At 36.9% G+C, this 12646-nt stretch overlaps 1 protein-coding gene across 10 annotated transcripts in view; it reads right to left on the reverse strand.

Annotated features, from left to right (window-relative positions):
• The window catches only part of TAB3 (TGF-beta activated kinase 1 (MAP3K7) binding protein 3), a 78893-nt gene that overhangs the window by 8799 nt on the left and 57448 nt on the right, over positions 1 to 12646 (reverse strand). For 9 of the 10 annotated variants that reach the window (XM_038406062.2, XM_043505306.1, XM_038406042.2 and 6 more), the window contains 4 exons: positions 7775 to 9227; positions 3633 to 3793; positions 1490 to 1583; positions 94 to 177 (listed from right to left, as the gene is read on the reverse strand). In XM_038406062.2, coding sequence (XP_038261990.1) covers positions 94 to 177; positions 1490 to 1583; positions 3633 to 3793; positions 7775 to 9227 — 1792 coding nt within the window. Of the gene's footprint in view, positions 1 to 93; positions 178 to 1489; positions 1599 to 3632; positions 3794 to 7774; positions 9228 to 12646 lie in introns of those variants that run through there. The other variant, XR_006278008.1, reaches the window with a different exon arrangement.

Raw genomic sequence — 12646 nt, forward strand, 5'->3', positions numbered from 1 at the left:
GTAACTCCTGGAAAATCTCCTTCTCAGTGTGAGAACTACTAAATAACAATGAGATCTATGAATGCTTTTCTTGGTCCTTATTTAGCGACTCACCTTTTTTACATGGCTTTGGTGGCACAACAGGACCAGGCTGTATATTATCATAAAAGTTGCTCATGGCTTTCGGATCAAAGTTACCTGATAAGAGGGACATAAATATAAACAATACTAAGAAAGGACATTAGAGAGTATATGTATAAGTCCCTTTTTATATGAAGCATGTTTACAGTTTATTATATCTTTCATATCTTTCTGAGTCATATGATATTATCCCAGTGCAGCATTTACTGTGCAGGCACACTACTCACTAGTGAAGTGAAGTGAAGAAACTAGCAGACTTGCCACATCTCCCTGAAATTCTGCCACTCTTCAGGACTAAGTTTATCAATAAAAGCTTCAGTATTCCACAGACTGCAATGATAACTAATAAAGGTTTAAATAAGCCAAATAATGCCTAAGAGAAAAAGGAGATAACACTTCACCCCACCCATCTTATTTCCTATGAGGATGCCAATTGCTTAAGGAACTATATACCTAAATTGAGATCCCCTTGACCATATGGAAATGGAATCAAAATAACTGTGCCTAAAAATGGTACTGTTTTGTTAAGGGTGCCATACTAAAGTTCTAACATTAACTTTTTTTTGAAAATAAACAAATTAATAATAGCTGCTCCAAACTGCTTCTAAAAACATGCGTCTTCAAAATACAGATGTGGCAAGTGTGTTCCCAGTTTGGAAGTGGCAGATGTGACACAGCAGGAGCACACATAGCAATTTATTTACTACACTTTATTTAATGACAGGTTTCATAGTAGCAGCCGTGTTAGTCTGTATTCGCAAAAAGAAAAGGAGTACTTGTGGCACCTTAGAGACTAACAAATTTATTAGAGCATAAGCTTTCGTGAATGTATCCGATGATTGATGATGATTGATGATGCTTCATCAACGCATCCGATGAAGTGAGCTGTAGCTCACGAAAGCTTATGCTCTAATAAATTTGTTAGTCTCTAAGGTGCCACAAGTACTCCTTTTCTTTTTACAATTTATTTAGTGTCACAATAAGTCACAGCAAAGAGATATATTTGCAGCAACAATGAATATATCATGAACTAAAGAACTTGAGTATGGAACCATTATCAAGGTATATCCATTTTTCGATTCAACTATCTTGACAAAGTCCTTTCAAATTGCTATTTACAAGTAATTACTTAATTTAATTTGGGCACACTTTAATTGAGAATTTTATTAACAAAAACCACACTATCCAACCAGCTTATAACTGACAAAGAAAAAAAGACAGGTTGTGTCTTTCATTCTGAAGTAATGACTTGATATCAGTAAAACCCAGTTTTGATTAAAAAAAGGAACAGAAAAAGCCAAAGATCTACTCACATTTAAACACACACCACATTAAAACTTATGTTTTACAAAAAAAATCAAGTCTATACCTCTAGACTGAAGGAGGTCAACTTCTTTCAGAGTACAGTCAACATTTATCTGGAGCTGTCTATTCAGGCTTCTCAATCTGGTCATTTCCTCAGGCTAGTAAGAAAGGACCCAAAATAGCAATTGTAGGAAAGTCAGCATCAACTCTAATGTAGATATAACAATGTTATTTGTCTCAGATGTTAACAGTTCCTATTAATAATGTTACCAGGGGCAGGGCTGCCAATGATGGGTAAGTGCAGCTGAAAAAAAATCCACAGCGAAGGTCAACATGATTTCAAGGGAAATGTTTAAAAGATATTTTTAAAATGAGTTCTCCATTAGGTATTTTGGCAATAAATAAATGTATACAAATTAGTTTTAATACTTACCAGAAAGAAAATTGTGCTCGACTTTTAAAATTACCAAGTTACAAAACCTACGATGGCAGTTACAGTACTCTTATCCCTTAGGCCAGATGCATATTGCCTTGAGAATCTTTGAAAGGTCAATGACCAAATTTTGTTGTCAGTTGAACTGGTCTAACTTTTAAAAAATCAGTGCAGTTGTTACCCCAGAATTTGACAATACTGCAGTCAGCAATTTTGTATGTTCAGCCATTGCCAGCTGAAAACCTAACATCACATAGTTAGGAAAATCTTAGGCCCTAAGAAGCAAGGCCAAATAACTGCATGTTTGCAGTTCTGCGATAAAAAATAATAAATATAAAACAAACAATAAATGTATTATTTGGACAGCCATTCTTGGTCTTAAGGGCCTCTAACACCATTGACATATAAATGTTATTGTTATAACTAAAAATGTTTTAATAAAAAATAAGTAGGTTTGCTAAAATTAGGGGTTATTATGGTGACCCACTGAAAGTCACTGTAAATTTGTGTTTTGTTTAAAGTTGGCTATAAAAAAAAAAAATAGGTGAAAAAATTTGCTTTGGAGCAGTCCAAAGAAGTTTTCTTTGGGCAAGAATCTGGCATCTCCGGCAGTCAAACAAAAGAGGGGACCCCCTAAAGCTAATCCTTCAAAGCCATTTCTTAACTTCAGGTAAATATAAATGTTTTTAAATGCTCTAAACCTACTGTAACAGCATATGTTTGTATCTGAACTTAAAATCTAATAAAAAAATAGTTTTAAATAAAAGCACTCTTGCTTGCATCAATCATTTATCTAACAAATACGATAAACCCCCATTAATTTATTCCTAATACTACCTAAAAAAATATACAGTAAAGTTACAACTGCTTTGGGTTCCAAAAACCCTCGGTATAGTTACTCCAGCTTTTTATCCTTCTAAACTGAAAGCTGCATCTGACCTCTAGTTTGTGTTAATATTAGCAGCTGCAGATCAGAAGTTACATTTCCCTCCTACCTCAAGATGACATGCGTTACACCAAAACTTTTAGCCCAACATTTCTCAACTGTACAATGCTGCATAGAATGGATAGTGGGAAGTAAGGGATCAGCTGATCCATTTCTGACATTTGCATATATTAATGAAAGTGATACATATGGACCTGTCTATACCAGAAAAACTACTCATTACTAACAGCGGGGATTAACAATGAGTAGAGCTAACTTGAGGAGAGTAACTCCCATTAACACACTTGAGAATATCCAGGTGTGACCAGCCAAGTGAAGCCCTAGGTGCCCTCAGAGCTACCACACCAGAGGGTAAGAAAGGGGAGGTCTAAGAGGTACAGATATATTCCAAGGAGTGACAGCAGCCTGGCATACTGAAGCTCCTTTTCAAAAATCTCTGTCCTACATGCATAACCAAACTGTGCATGCCAAGTCTTAGGTATAAAAACTACACTTCCTCATTAATCTCCTGGGCACTCACAGTATATTTGAAAGCAGTCATCATTCTGAGGTACAGAAAAGAAAACACATATAGGTTTCACTGTGTGCAGAACAAAGTTTCTGAAAGTGTAGCCCATATGTGTTTCTTAAAGTACCAAATATCTGCTTATTCAAAGGAAGAACTGATTTTCAGACAAATCACATAGCAAAGAGCAAAAATCACTTGCAATTCAAAGAGTTTAATCTCCAAAACATCTTACTACATACTGTACTTTGTAAGCTGCTTGCATGAATAACTGAACAAGGGAGTTTAAAAAAAACTGATGTTTACAAATACAGATTTCTTACTGTTGGGATTGAGGTTGTACAGCTTACTCTTCTAAGTCGCCTCTGCATAAGATTGTGCTCCATGCTATTGACTTCAGTTTTCAGCCGCTCAAGTTCCTCTTTCTCAAGCTTCAGTTCTTTTGCTAACCTCTCCATCCTTGCTCGCTGATGTAATAGCAAGGCTAGAGTAGTATAGGGAATAAACAGTCAATATAATGCACTTAATTAAAAAACAGAACTCTTAATTTGTGTGTAATATACACAAATGACCTTTCCAAAATAAGAGGTGAGCATAAACATGCAGCCACATATCAGTGTAAAGATGCTTCATGCCAACTGAACTATAGTTTAGGACGGTAAATTCTTCCAGAATAAAAATAATGTTTTAGACAATAATTTGAAGTTCATATTACCATTTTGGTCACTGCTTCTTTTTTTTTATTTGGTCTTTCTCCACTGAAAAATACAAAGGCACCTGTACGAAGAGACAGCTTCTCAGGATGAAATAGCAACCTAATTATACTACCACAGCACTGTCAAGAATAAATACCAGAGGCAAGAATTAGAGTTGGAAAGACCACACCAGAACATTACTTCACAGCTGCTGTTTAACAATGTCATCTGATTTCTCAGAAGGCCTCACATATTAGCAAGAGCCAAGCCTGTATTGATTTTTGCTGTTCTATTAGAGACTATACAACAAAGTTTTTAAAAATTGCTGTTGCCTTTTGGAACAGTAGAAGATTTAATTTCAAGTATTATAAATTCACTAATGTTCACAGGCAAAACTAAGGAGCAGGGAGAATCCCTTATTAAAGGAAGATAGACATAAATTAGTTACATGAATCATAAAGACCTTCAGGACCTTTAATTCTGTAGTTAAAATTGAGCCATTCCTTCTAAACCTCTTTCAGTCGTTAATAACTTCCTCAAAAACGTATGCCTCTGGGATGAAATTTGTCATGTTCAGTCTCAAGCTACAAGACTTCTGTTGTCATGGGTTCCTGAGGCAGTTGCTGAGCAGGTAAAGATAATCTGACTAGCTAGGAATAAATATTCAATTTTCTCTGACAGAGACTAGGCAGGATTTTCCTCAATATTTCACTTTGATGTCAAATAGGAGTAAATACAAGTCACTGGTCTGAGGTTTACCACTTTCTGATCCACTAGTTTTTACTGATGCTCAAATGAAGAGGAAAGATCCTTCTTGACAAGGGCAATTGACGGGGAGGGCAAAGGGAAGAGATTTGCTGCTGGTATGCAGATGGATAAATTGTCCAAGTAATGGGTTTGCCATCAGATTATTCCTATATTTCTACTGTGAAATAAACAGAAAAAAGGAATGCACAAGGACACACTACAGAAGCTTGCAAAGTGGTATTACATGCAAAGCACCTGCAGCGTCTCTCCTTCCTGATCTCCATTCAGTGCAAACAGAAATTAAAAATGTTAAACAAAACACTGTATGAAAAATACAATTATATACTAATTGAAAGAAAGGAAAAAACTCCACAGATGGAGCTAAGTGCAGACATGACAGATCTTCCTGAAGCAGGATAGAAAACAGAGGAAGAGCCAGGAGCATAAAAATATGATATTTTTATTGTCTGTCACTTTTCTACCTGAAGCAGAAATTCTAAACTTGGATTTTGTATGAACCTTCACATTTCAGAAGCTAGTAGCAATACAGGGATTGAAAACAGGATATCTTATTAAATAACATTAAAACAACAAAACCAGCAACAACCTTTCATAAAAACAATGAGTCTCAGTCAAGAGAAGAGTTTGAAAGATCATAATTACAGTATTAATTTTAAAAAATTCACAACAGTAATGATATATGGCTCACCAATTTCTGGCATTATATATTCATTCATCATCCAGTATATACCTGACATATACAATGCCCTCTTGTATGTGCTGCATCTTATTAGGATATACCATAATGCAAAATATATATATCACACTAAAGAAAAAAAAAATCAGTAATGATGTATATATTTCTGTAACTTTTTCACCATGGTAGATACTGACAGAAAAGTCATACACATTAAATTTGTTTCCTAAATTAGCAAAAATCAAAGATTTTAAGTATATTCCGCTTTAAATCTCAGTTGTGCTACATAAGTGTGTAATGTAAGTTTGCAGAGGCTAAATATTATTGCTGTTGATATTTATATTGCAGTAGCACACACAGTCACTATTGAAGCCCTAACATATAGGAAGATACAGTTCTCTGCCCCAAAGACCGTACAAACCTAAGAAACTCAACTGTCCAAATGAAGGAAACTAAGTACAAAAAAAAAAGAAAAAAAAAGAAAAAAAAAAAAGAAAATAGTATCTAGGGGGAAAAAAACAGGGTGCAAAAAATTGAACAGCAAATAAAAGCTTATTTAGCAAGTAATTTTGCAATCCAGAACCCATTTTTTCATCTTAGTCACATGAAATCAGTTATATTTTTCTTGTACAATTGAGTTCATCTATGGAACAATAGTTACTCTGCCAGTTATTAAAGGTTGTTTGGAACTGCATGCCATGAGAGACTGTATGGCCCCAGCAGATAGGGCCAGGTTCGCAACGCTGCCTAGAGTAAATACTAACTGGCTCCACCTCACTCCTACTGATCTCTACCATTCACAAAGTTTACTCCTGCCTGCTTTCAGTCCAGGAATCAGCAGGGGATGCTATGTGCACAGAATGGAAACAATCTGGTACAGAGCAATTCCATGTTAAGAGGTTAAAGATAGCTCAGAGGCGACAGGGGAAATGAGGGCCCAAATACTGCAGGGCAGAGTTAGAGAGGTGAAATAATGTGAAATAGGAATAAAATGAAGTGAAAAGAAAGGATAGGAAGAGGAGAGAGGAAAGGCAGATAATCTCATCTCATTAGAAATCTAAGTACTGTATGAAGCAGACGCTTTGAATAATTGCTGCTAATTAGCATTATGACAATTAAAGCTGACTGGCTTGAATGCTTGCAGACTAAACTTTCTCTGTGCAAGTGAGTTCTAGTATATCAATCAGGTTTCAAAAGCTGCAACTCTGAAGAAAGCACTTTTCTGCTCAAATGTTTGAGTAGAGTTTCCACACAATTCTCTTTTACTTAAGCTGTAGTTACTTAGTATTTGAATTAAGGCTCTCTCAAAGTATTTGCTGCCCCTATCCATAGAAAAACACACCGCCAGACAACCTTCCTCTTTGCATCCAAATCCTGCTGAAAAAAACATTTCTGCCATGTCACTTATGATAAATTAAAGTTTTTTAAAAGCTTAAAATAACTAAATTATTCTACATTTAATCAAGATGTGGATTCGCCTTACTGTGCAATCTTAATATTTTATCCCCTGACCTCTCTCTTTCCTTTCCTCCTTTTTGTTTATTACCCTTGCTGGCTTGTTGGTTTTGTCTTGGTACAATGTTTTTGGTTTTGTGTAGCAACTAGAATAATTTTGCTTATTAAACAAATAATAAATACATCTGTTATAAGTTATTCAAATATATTTTATTCAAAGGACAAGAAGTAATGGGCTTAATCTGCAGTAAGAGAGATTTAGGTTAGATACTAAGAAAAGCTTTTTAACTATACAGGTATTTAAACTCTGGCTTGCAAGGGAGGTTGTGGAATCCCCATCATTGGAGATTTTTAAGAATAGGTTAGACAAACACCTGTCTGGGATAAACTATGTTTCTTGGTCCTGCCTCAGTGCAGGGTGCTGGACTTGATGGCCTCTTGAGGTCCCTTCCAGCCCCACATTTCTATGAGTCTATGAAAATTATCTAATCTGCATTTAAATATTTGTCTCAAACTTCAACACAACTTTGTAAATGAACTATACAGAAAAGTGTTTGCCTTTGTTAGTTTTAAAATACACAACTTTTCAGTTTCTTCAAATGTTGTCTTGTTCTCTTATAGGACAAGATGGTTTGTATGGCCAGTTATAAGAAATCATTACAATTTGACAACAATCTCATCAATTCATATTTTCCATATTACATTTTAAGAACCTCTAGTACATCAAAATCTCTTGGATCACACAGGCCAAAAGTCATCTATGTTCTTCTGAATAGGTTCAGTGTCTCTTGAGACATAGCTAGTAGAGTCCTGGACTGTAAAATGCAGTTTAATTTGATTTTTAAAACAGTTGGCAGTTCAAGAAATTTACCTTGAGTATAAGCGTAGTCATCTGATCCAGAACTGGAACTCCTCTGGTATTTATGGATTCCTTTTTTTCCTCCAGATCCTGGTATTACTGAAATGGGCTGAATAGGTTCTGGGGCTGCAGAACGCTCCTCTTGGTCCACTAAATTTAAAAGATTCTCAGTCTGCGCTCGACCTACTGTGATTTTAAACACTGTTGAGTTTGGCTGAGATACCATTACCCGGGGAGACTGCGTTAGTACACCTGTAGGTCCAGTTGGTTGTGTGTAGGTAATATATAATGGATTAACATTAAATGGTGGTTTTGGTTGACCTGACATACCTCTAGAAGGAGAGCCTGAAGGTGGAGTAGTGGCTGCATACAGCGGGTGCTGGTTTCGTTGAGATGGTTGATTATTTATTGGTGAAGGACTTCTATTCATTGCAGTCCCAGGTCTTTGTGGTGGCTCAACTGTAATTTCTATCTTGTTCATAGAACCTTTGGATAAACTAGGTCCACCATAAGGGAGATAAGATACTGAGTGACCACCCTGTTTTTGATAACTCTGGGGTGACTGTTGATATGGATGGGGTGGAACAGTTGATGGACTAGGAGGCATAAACACATGTGAAGTCTGATGACCTAATTGGGTAGGCTGTACCTGATGCTGAGGAGAGCCAAAAGGAGAAGGACACTGAGATGCAGGTGGTGACTGATAAGCTGGCTGAGGAATCTGGGGCTGTTTAGGAGAATACTGAGAAGGTTGGTAGTTCTGCTGATGTGGATAAACAGGTAGCGGGTGTGGAGTATAATGTGGAACTGGGCCTTGTGGAGAAGAATGCCACTGTGCATTCTGAGGAGTCTGTCGTCCTGAAGAACTTTGAGACGTCTGCCTAATATATATAGAACCAGGAGTCCCATAAAGATTGCTTGGAATCTGTGGAAGAATTTGTAAAGCTCTGGGTACTGTTTGTCCAGAGGGGAGGTTTTGTGATAACGTAACAGTAATAGGATTTGTATTGTACCGAGGTATGTGCATATATGTAGGAGGATGAGGGCCTTGCATAGCAGATGTGTTCATTCCTGGAGGCATGGAAGATGGCTGTTGAGGTGGTTGCGGAGGAGGAGTAGCTGCATTTCTAGTCTGGTCATTCATGAAAAATGGATTGTAATTAGAAGAAGCTGCCACAACAGCTGGAGCAGAGTGTGGTTCTTGAACTAAGCATATCAGCTGTTTACCTGCTGTGCACTGTGGATCAATATGTCCATCGCTTGAGCTATGTACCAGTGTACGACCACCGTTAAGTTGAGCTCCTTCCCCTGCCTGATAGCTGGTATGGGGATGAATACCCAGGTTAATGTGCAAAAGGCGATTCCTGTTCATTCTGCTGTCATCAGGGCTATGGTACTCCATATACAAGTATTTGTTGCTCTCCTGCGCAAGGACTCGACAACATACTTCAAGGTTGTTGTTGTTCTAGAAGTAAGAATTGACACCAATTATCTTCAAATTATGTTAGTAACTCCAATCAGTATATTCAACTGAAGCTCCAATTAAGCTTAACTTGAACACATTTTAGGGATAACACTTCACAGTAGCTGGCATACCTATGACTTCTGAAATAAATTAAAGATAATCCCTGTTAGACCAGGCTATATAAGAAGTATGTGGCTCATGTTACTTGCAGTGAAATCTTATGATAACATTAGCTACTGAGAGACCCACATAAAATCTAGCAAGTCCACGTTAAGAGAAATAGAATTTGGTAATGGTTATAGCTTTGGCATTCATTCCTGAAAAGTTTTCGTTTCTTTAGAAAAGGATGTACATATATTTAATATTATTTCAAATGAGAAAATACTACAAATTAGAACTATTTCACAGCTTGAAACTGAAGTGTTCAAAACAATATTTCAAAGTGGATTAGCATATTACAGCCATCCAGTCTCCATGGTTACTGAATTTGCAATCCTAATACTCATCTTGTTTAACTTTGGTTTGCTCTTCCCATTAGCTGCAATTTAAAATAAAGCCCAGTGTTAAAAATTTCATTTTAAAAGTGTGTTCACAGTTCGAATGTATTCTGTCTAACTTTCCTTGTAACTGGCCTCCCCTGCTTTCTGTCCTTTATCCCTTAGCCTAATTCACTTCAATTTACTCTTATGATCACCTTCCTCTTTCTAGAAAATAGTTTCAAAGTAGTAAACTGCCACAAATACTCACCAGGACTGAGATGTTTAATACAATATACAGAAACTTGGAAGTATTTTCTAAACAGAGTTTAAAAATTACTTACAAATAGTCTGAAAATGGTGCATATTAATATTTTATCATCAGTAATGCAGATTGAAATCTGTCCTTTGTGAAGAATGTTTTTTAAAGATAAACTACCAATATTCTCTATCAAATTTAAAAAATGAAATCAAACATTTTGCCCAAATTATTAACTCTTACTGGTTTGGTTGTCAACTAGAAAAAAAAAAAAGCTTTTAAATACAATTAAGGATGCTAAAACAGTGTACTTACCTATGACAGTTTATAAAACCCAAGCACTTAAAAGCAAGGAAAAGTTAAAAATACAATAAATCTGATATTAGCCAACTGATAAATACATAATTTAGAATCTTTAAAATGTTTGGAAATTAATAGACATTTTCCAAGACTCCTTATATTCTGACACTGCATCTTCAACTATTACATTTTCTTTAAAATAAATAAAAAAGCACACTGAAAAAGCTTGTGCAGCCCTCAGAGGAATGAAGAATCCAAACCCCTTCAAATTTAAGGAGGGGTGTAGTTTTGACTGCACACCCTGGACCTAAATCTACATAAAGTTTTGGTTCTGAGTCAAAAACAAAAGGGGCTTTTTTCCCCACTTTAGTTATGGCCAAATTCTTATGACAACAGCTGTTCTAATGATATCTTGGCCATCAGAAAGTCACTCAAGATTGTGGAAATGTTGTGATTTCTACTATTTTTCACAGAAATCTTAGATTTTTTTCCACATTTTTAGAACAAAATCCAAACAAAAACTGTGGTTCAGCCTTGAATTTAAACCCTAATCTAATCTGTACCTGATTGCCTTTAGTCACATTTGACTATTTCTGACCATATACATTTTACAAAATTGATCCCAAGATTGGTATATTCTACAGCATACCATAGATCTCAATAGGTCAAAAATAAAACACAGTTATCAGGAAAAAATAAATGTATAGATTCATCAAGATCTCCTCTGCCACTGATGCTACTTTTTTGAATGGCTCCAGCACTGAGGAATCAATTCTAATTAGTAAGGTGTTTCAAATTTTTGATTAAGAGCCATCACTGTAGTCTCTTTATGATGCTTACTGTCTTACGATAAATATATATATCGTATCAATAGACTTATGAGTTACACATTAGCTCTCCTACTTAGGTGATCTGCGAATGGTCTAGGCAAAGTCATCTTTATTCTAGCACTGTATTTCGGATGACCTCAATAACCAGAAGAAGGATGTACAGCATATTCTCAGCTAAAGATCTACTTCTCTCTCATCTTTGGCCCTGTGAAGTCCAGCCCTCTTCACATCTTTAGCTCTGACACATCACACCATGCACCATTCTTCTAATGCCAATTTCCACGTCTGTATTTTGCTGGATAACGGAGCTGTTGTAAGTGGCAGGTAGTACAGCATTAAAGCAGGGTCCCCGTGTTCCAGCCCATAATTAGAGATGCAACAGAGAGCAGCATCAGACACCAGAGAGCACAGCCAACTGCTGCCAGACAGCCACCTGCTACCTAAGCAGAACGCTGTAGAGTCCATGGCGCCCTCAGGTCACATAATGTGACATAGACACGAAGGCGAAAGTCAGCAGCTAGGAGACATTCCATGGAACACACTATCACCTGTCTACAAAGGCCCCATATTATTAGTGCAGCCAAGACTTATATAGTTTTAAATATTTGGAATATGTGGTGTGATGACAGCTCAGCCAATGACTATTGGTGCATCTGCCTTTTTAATTCACATATTGCATAGCCTTGGGCCAGGTCTACATTAGGGACTTATGCTGGCACAACTATGTTGGTCAGGGCTGTGAAGAGGTGTGATCCCTGACTGATACAGCTGTGTAGGCAGAAGTCCCAGGGTAGGCATAGTTACATCAGCTGTGTTTTTACTAGCATATCTTATTTCAATCATACAGAGTGGTTTTGCTATACCGGTACAAAGAGCAGCATTGCCAGTTTACCTGCAACATTACCTAGAGTGCTTTGCATACCAATATTCCCGTACTGGTAAAAATGCTCCTAGTGTGGCCATGGAAACCTTTTATATACTTCAAAGACTAAAATAAAATGTTGGAATACAGTATGTTAAAAAGAACCCTGTATTCAGATGTCCAGAGTGTGTCTGGATACTGTACTTCAGAGACACAGGGGTCCTTTAGCTTTGTCAAGTTACAGACATTGGATAGTTCAACATGGTTCATCCAAGAGATCACCTACTTACCAGTAGGGAAGAAATGACTACGTTAGAGTAAACAAAGTTTTGTATTACAAGAACATCCTGCACTTCTTATCTGAAAGCAGCTCAGAACTATAAAGGGTGGAGATACTGTATGCAGTCATTTCAGCAGTAATGAAATTGCTGGAGCACTTCTACGGTTAAGCTGTGTCCCCATTTTGCTGCCTCCTTTAATGGCGCTGCTTGGGGAAAAGACTGCAATTTGACTTGGCAAAGGGTAAGTAGACAGCTGCAGCGGCACAGGAGCTAGCAAACAGAGCTCTAAACAGGGGAGTTTGAGTGGGAGTTCTGTTGGAGGAGAAGGTAGTTGTACTTGGTTTTGTATTTTTAGTATTTGTGTGTGTGTGTGGGGGGGGGGGGGGCTTTGTGCTGGGAGAGCAGCTGAGC

Source organism: Dermochelys coriacea, chromosome 1 (assembly GCF_009764565.3).
Source record: "Dermochelys coriacea isolate rDerCor1 chromosome 1, rDerCor1.pri.v4, whole genome shotgun sequence".
NCBI classification, from domain to species: Eukaryota; Metazoa; Chordata; order Testudines; family Dermochelyidae; genus Dermochelys; species Dermochelys coriacea.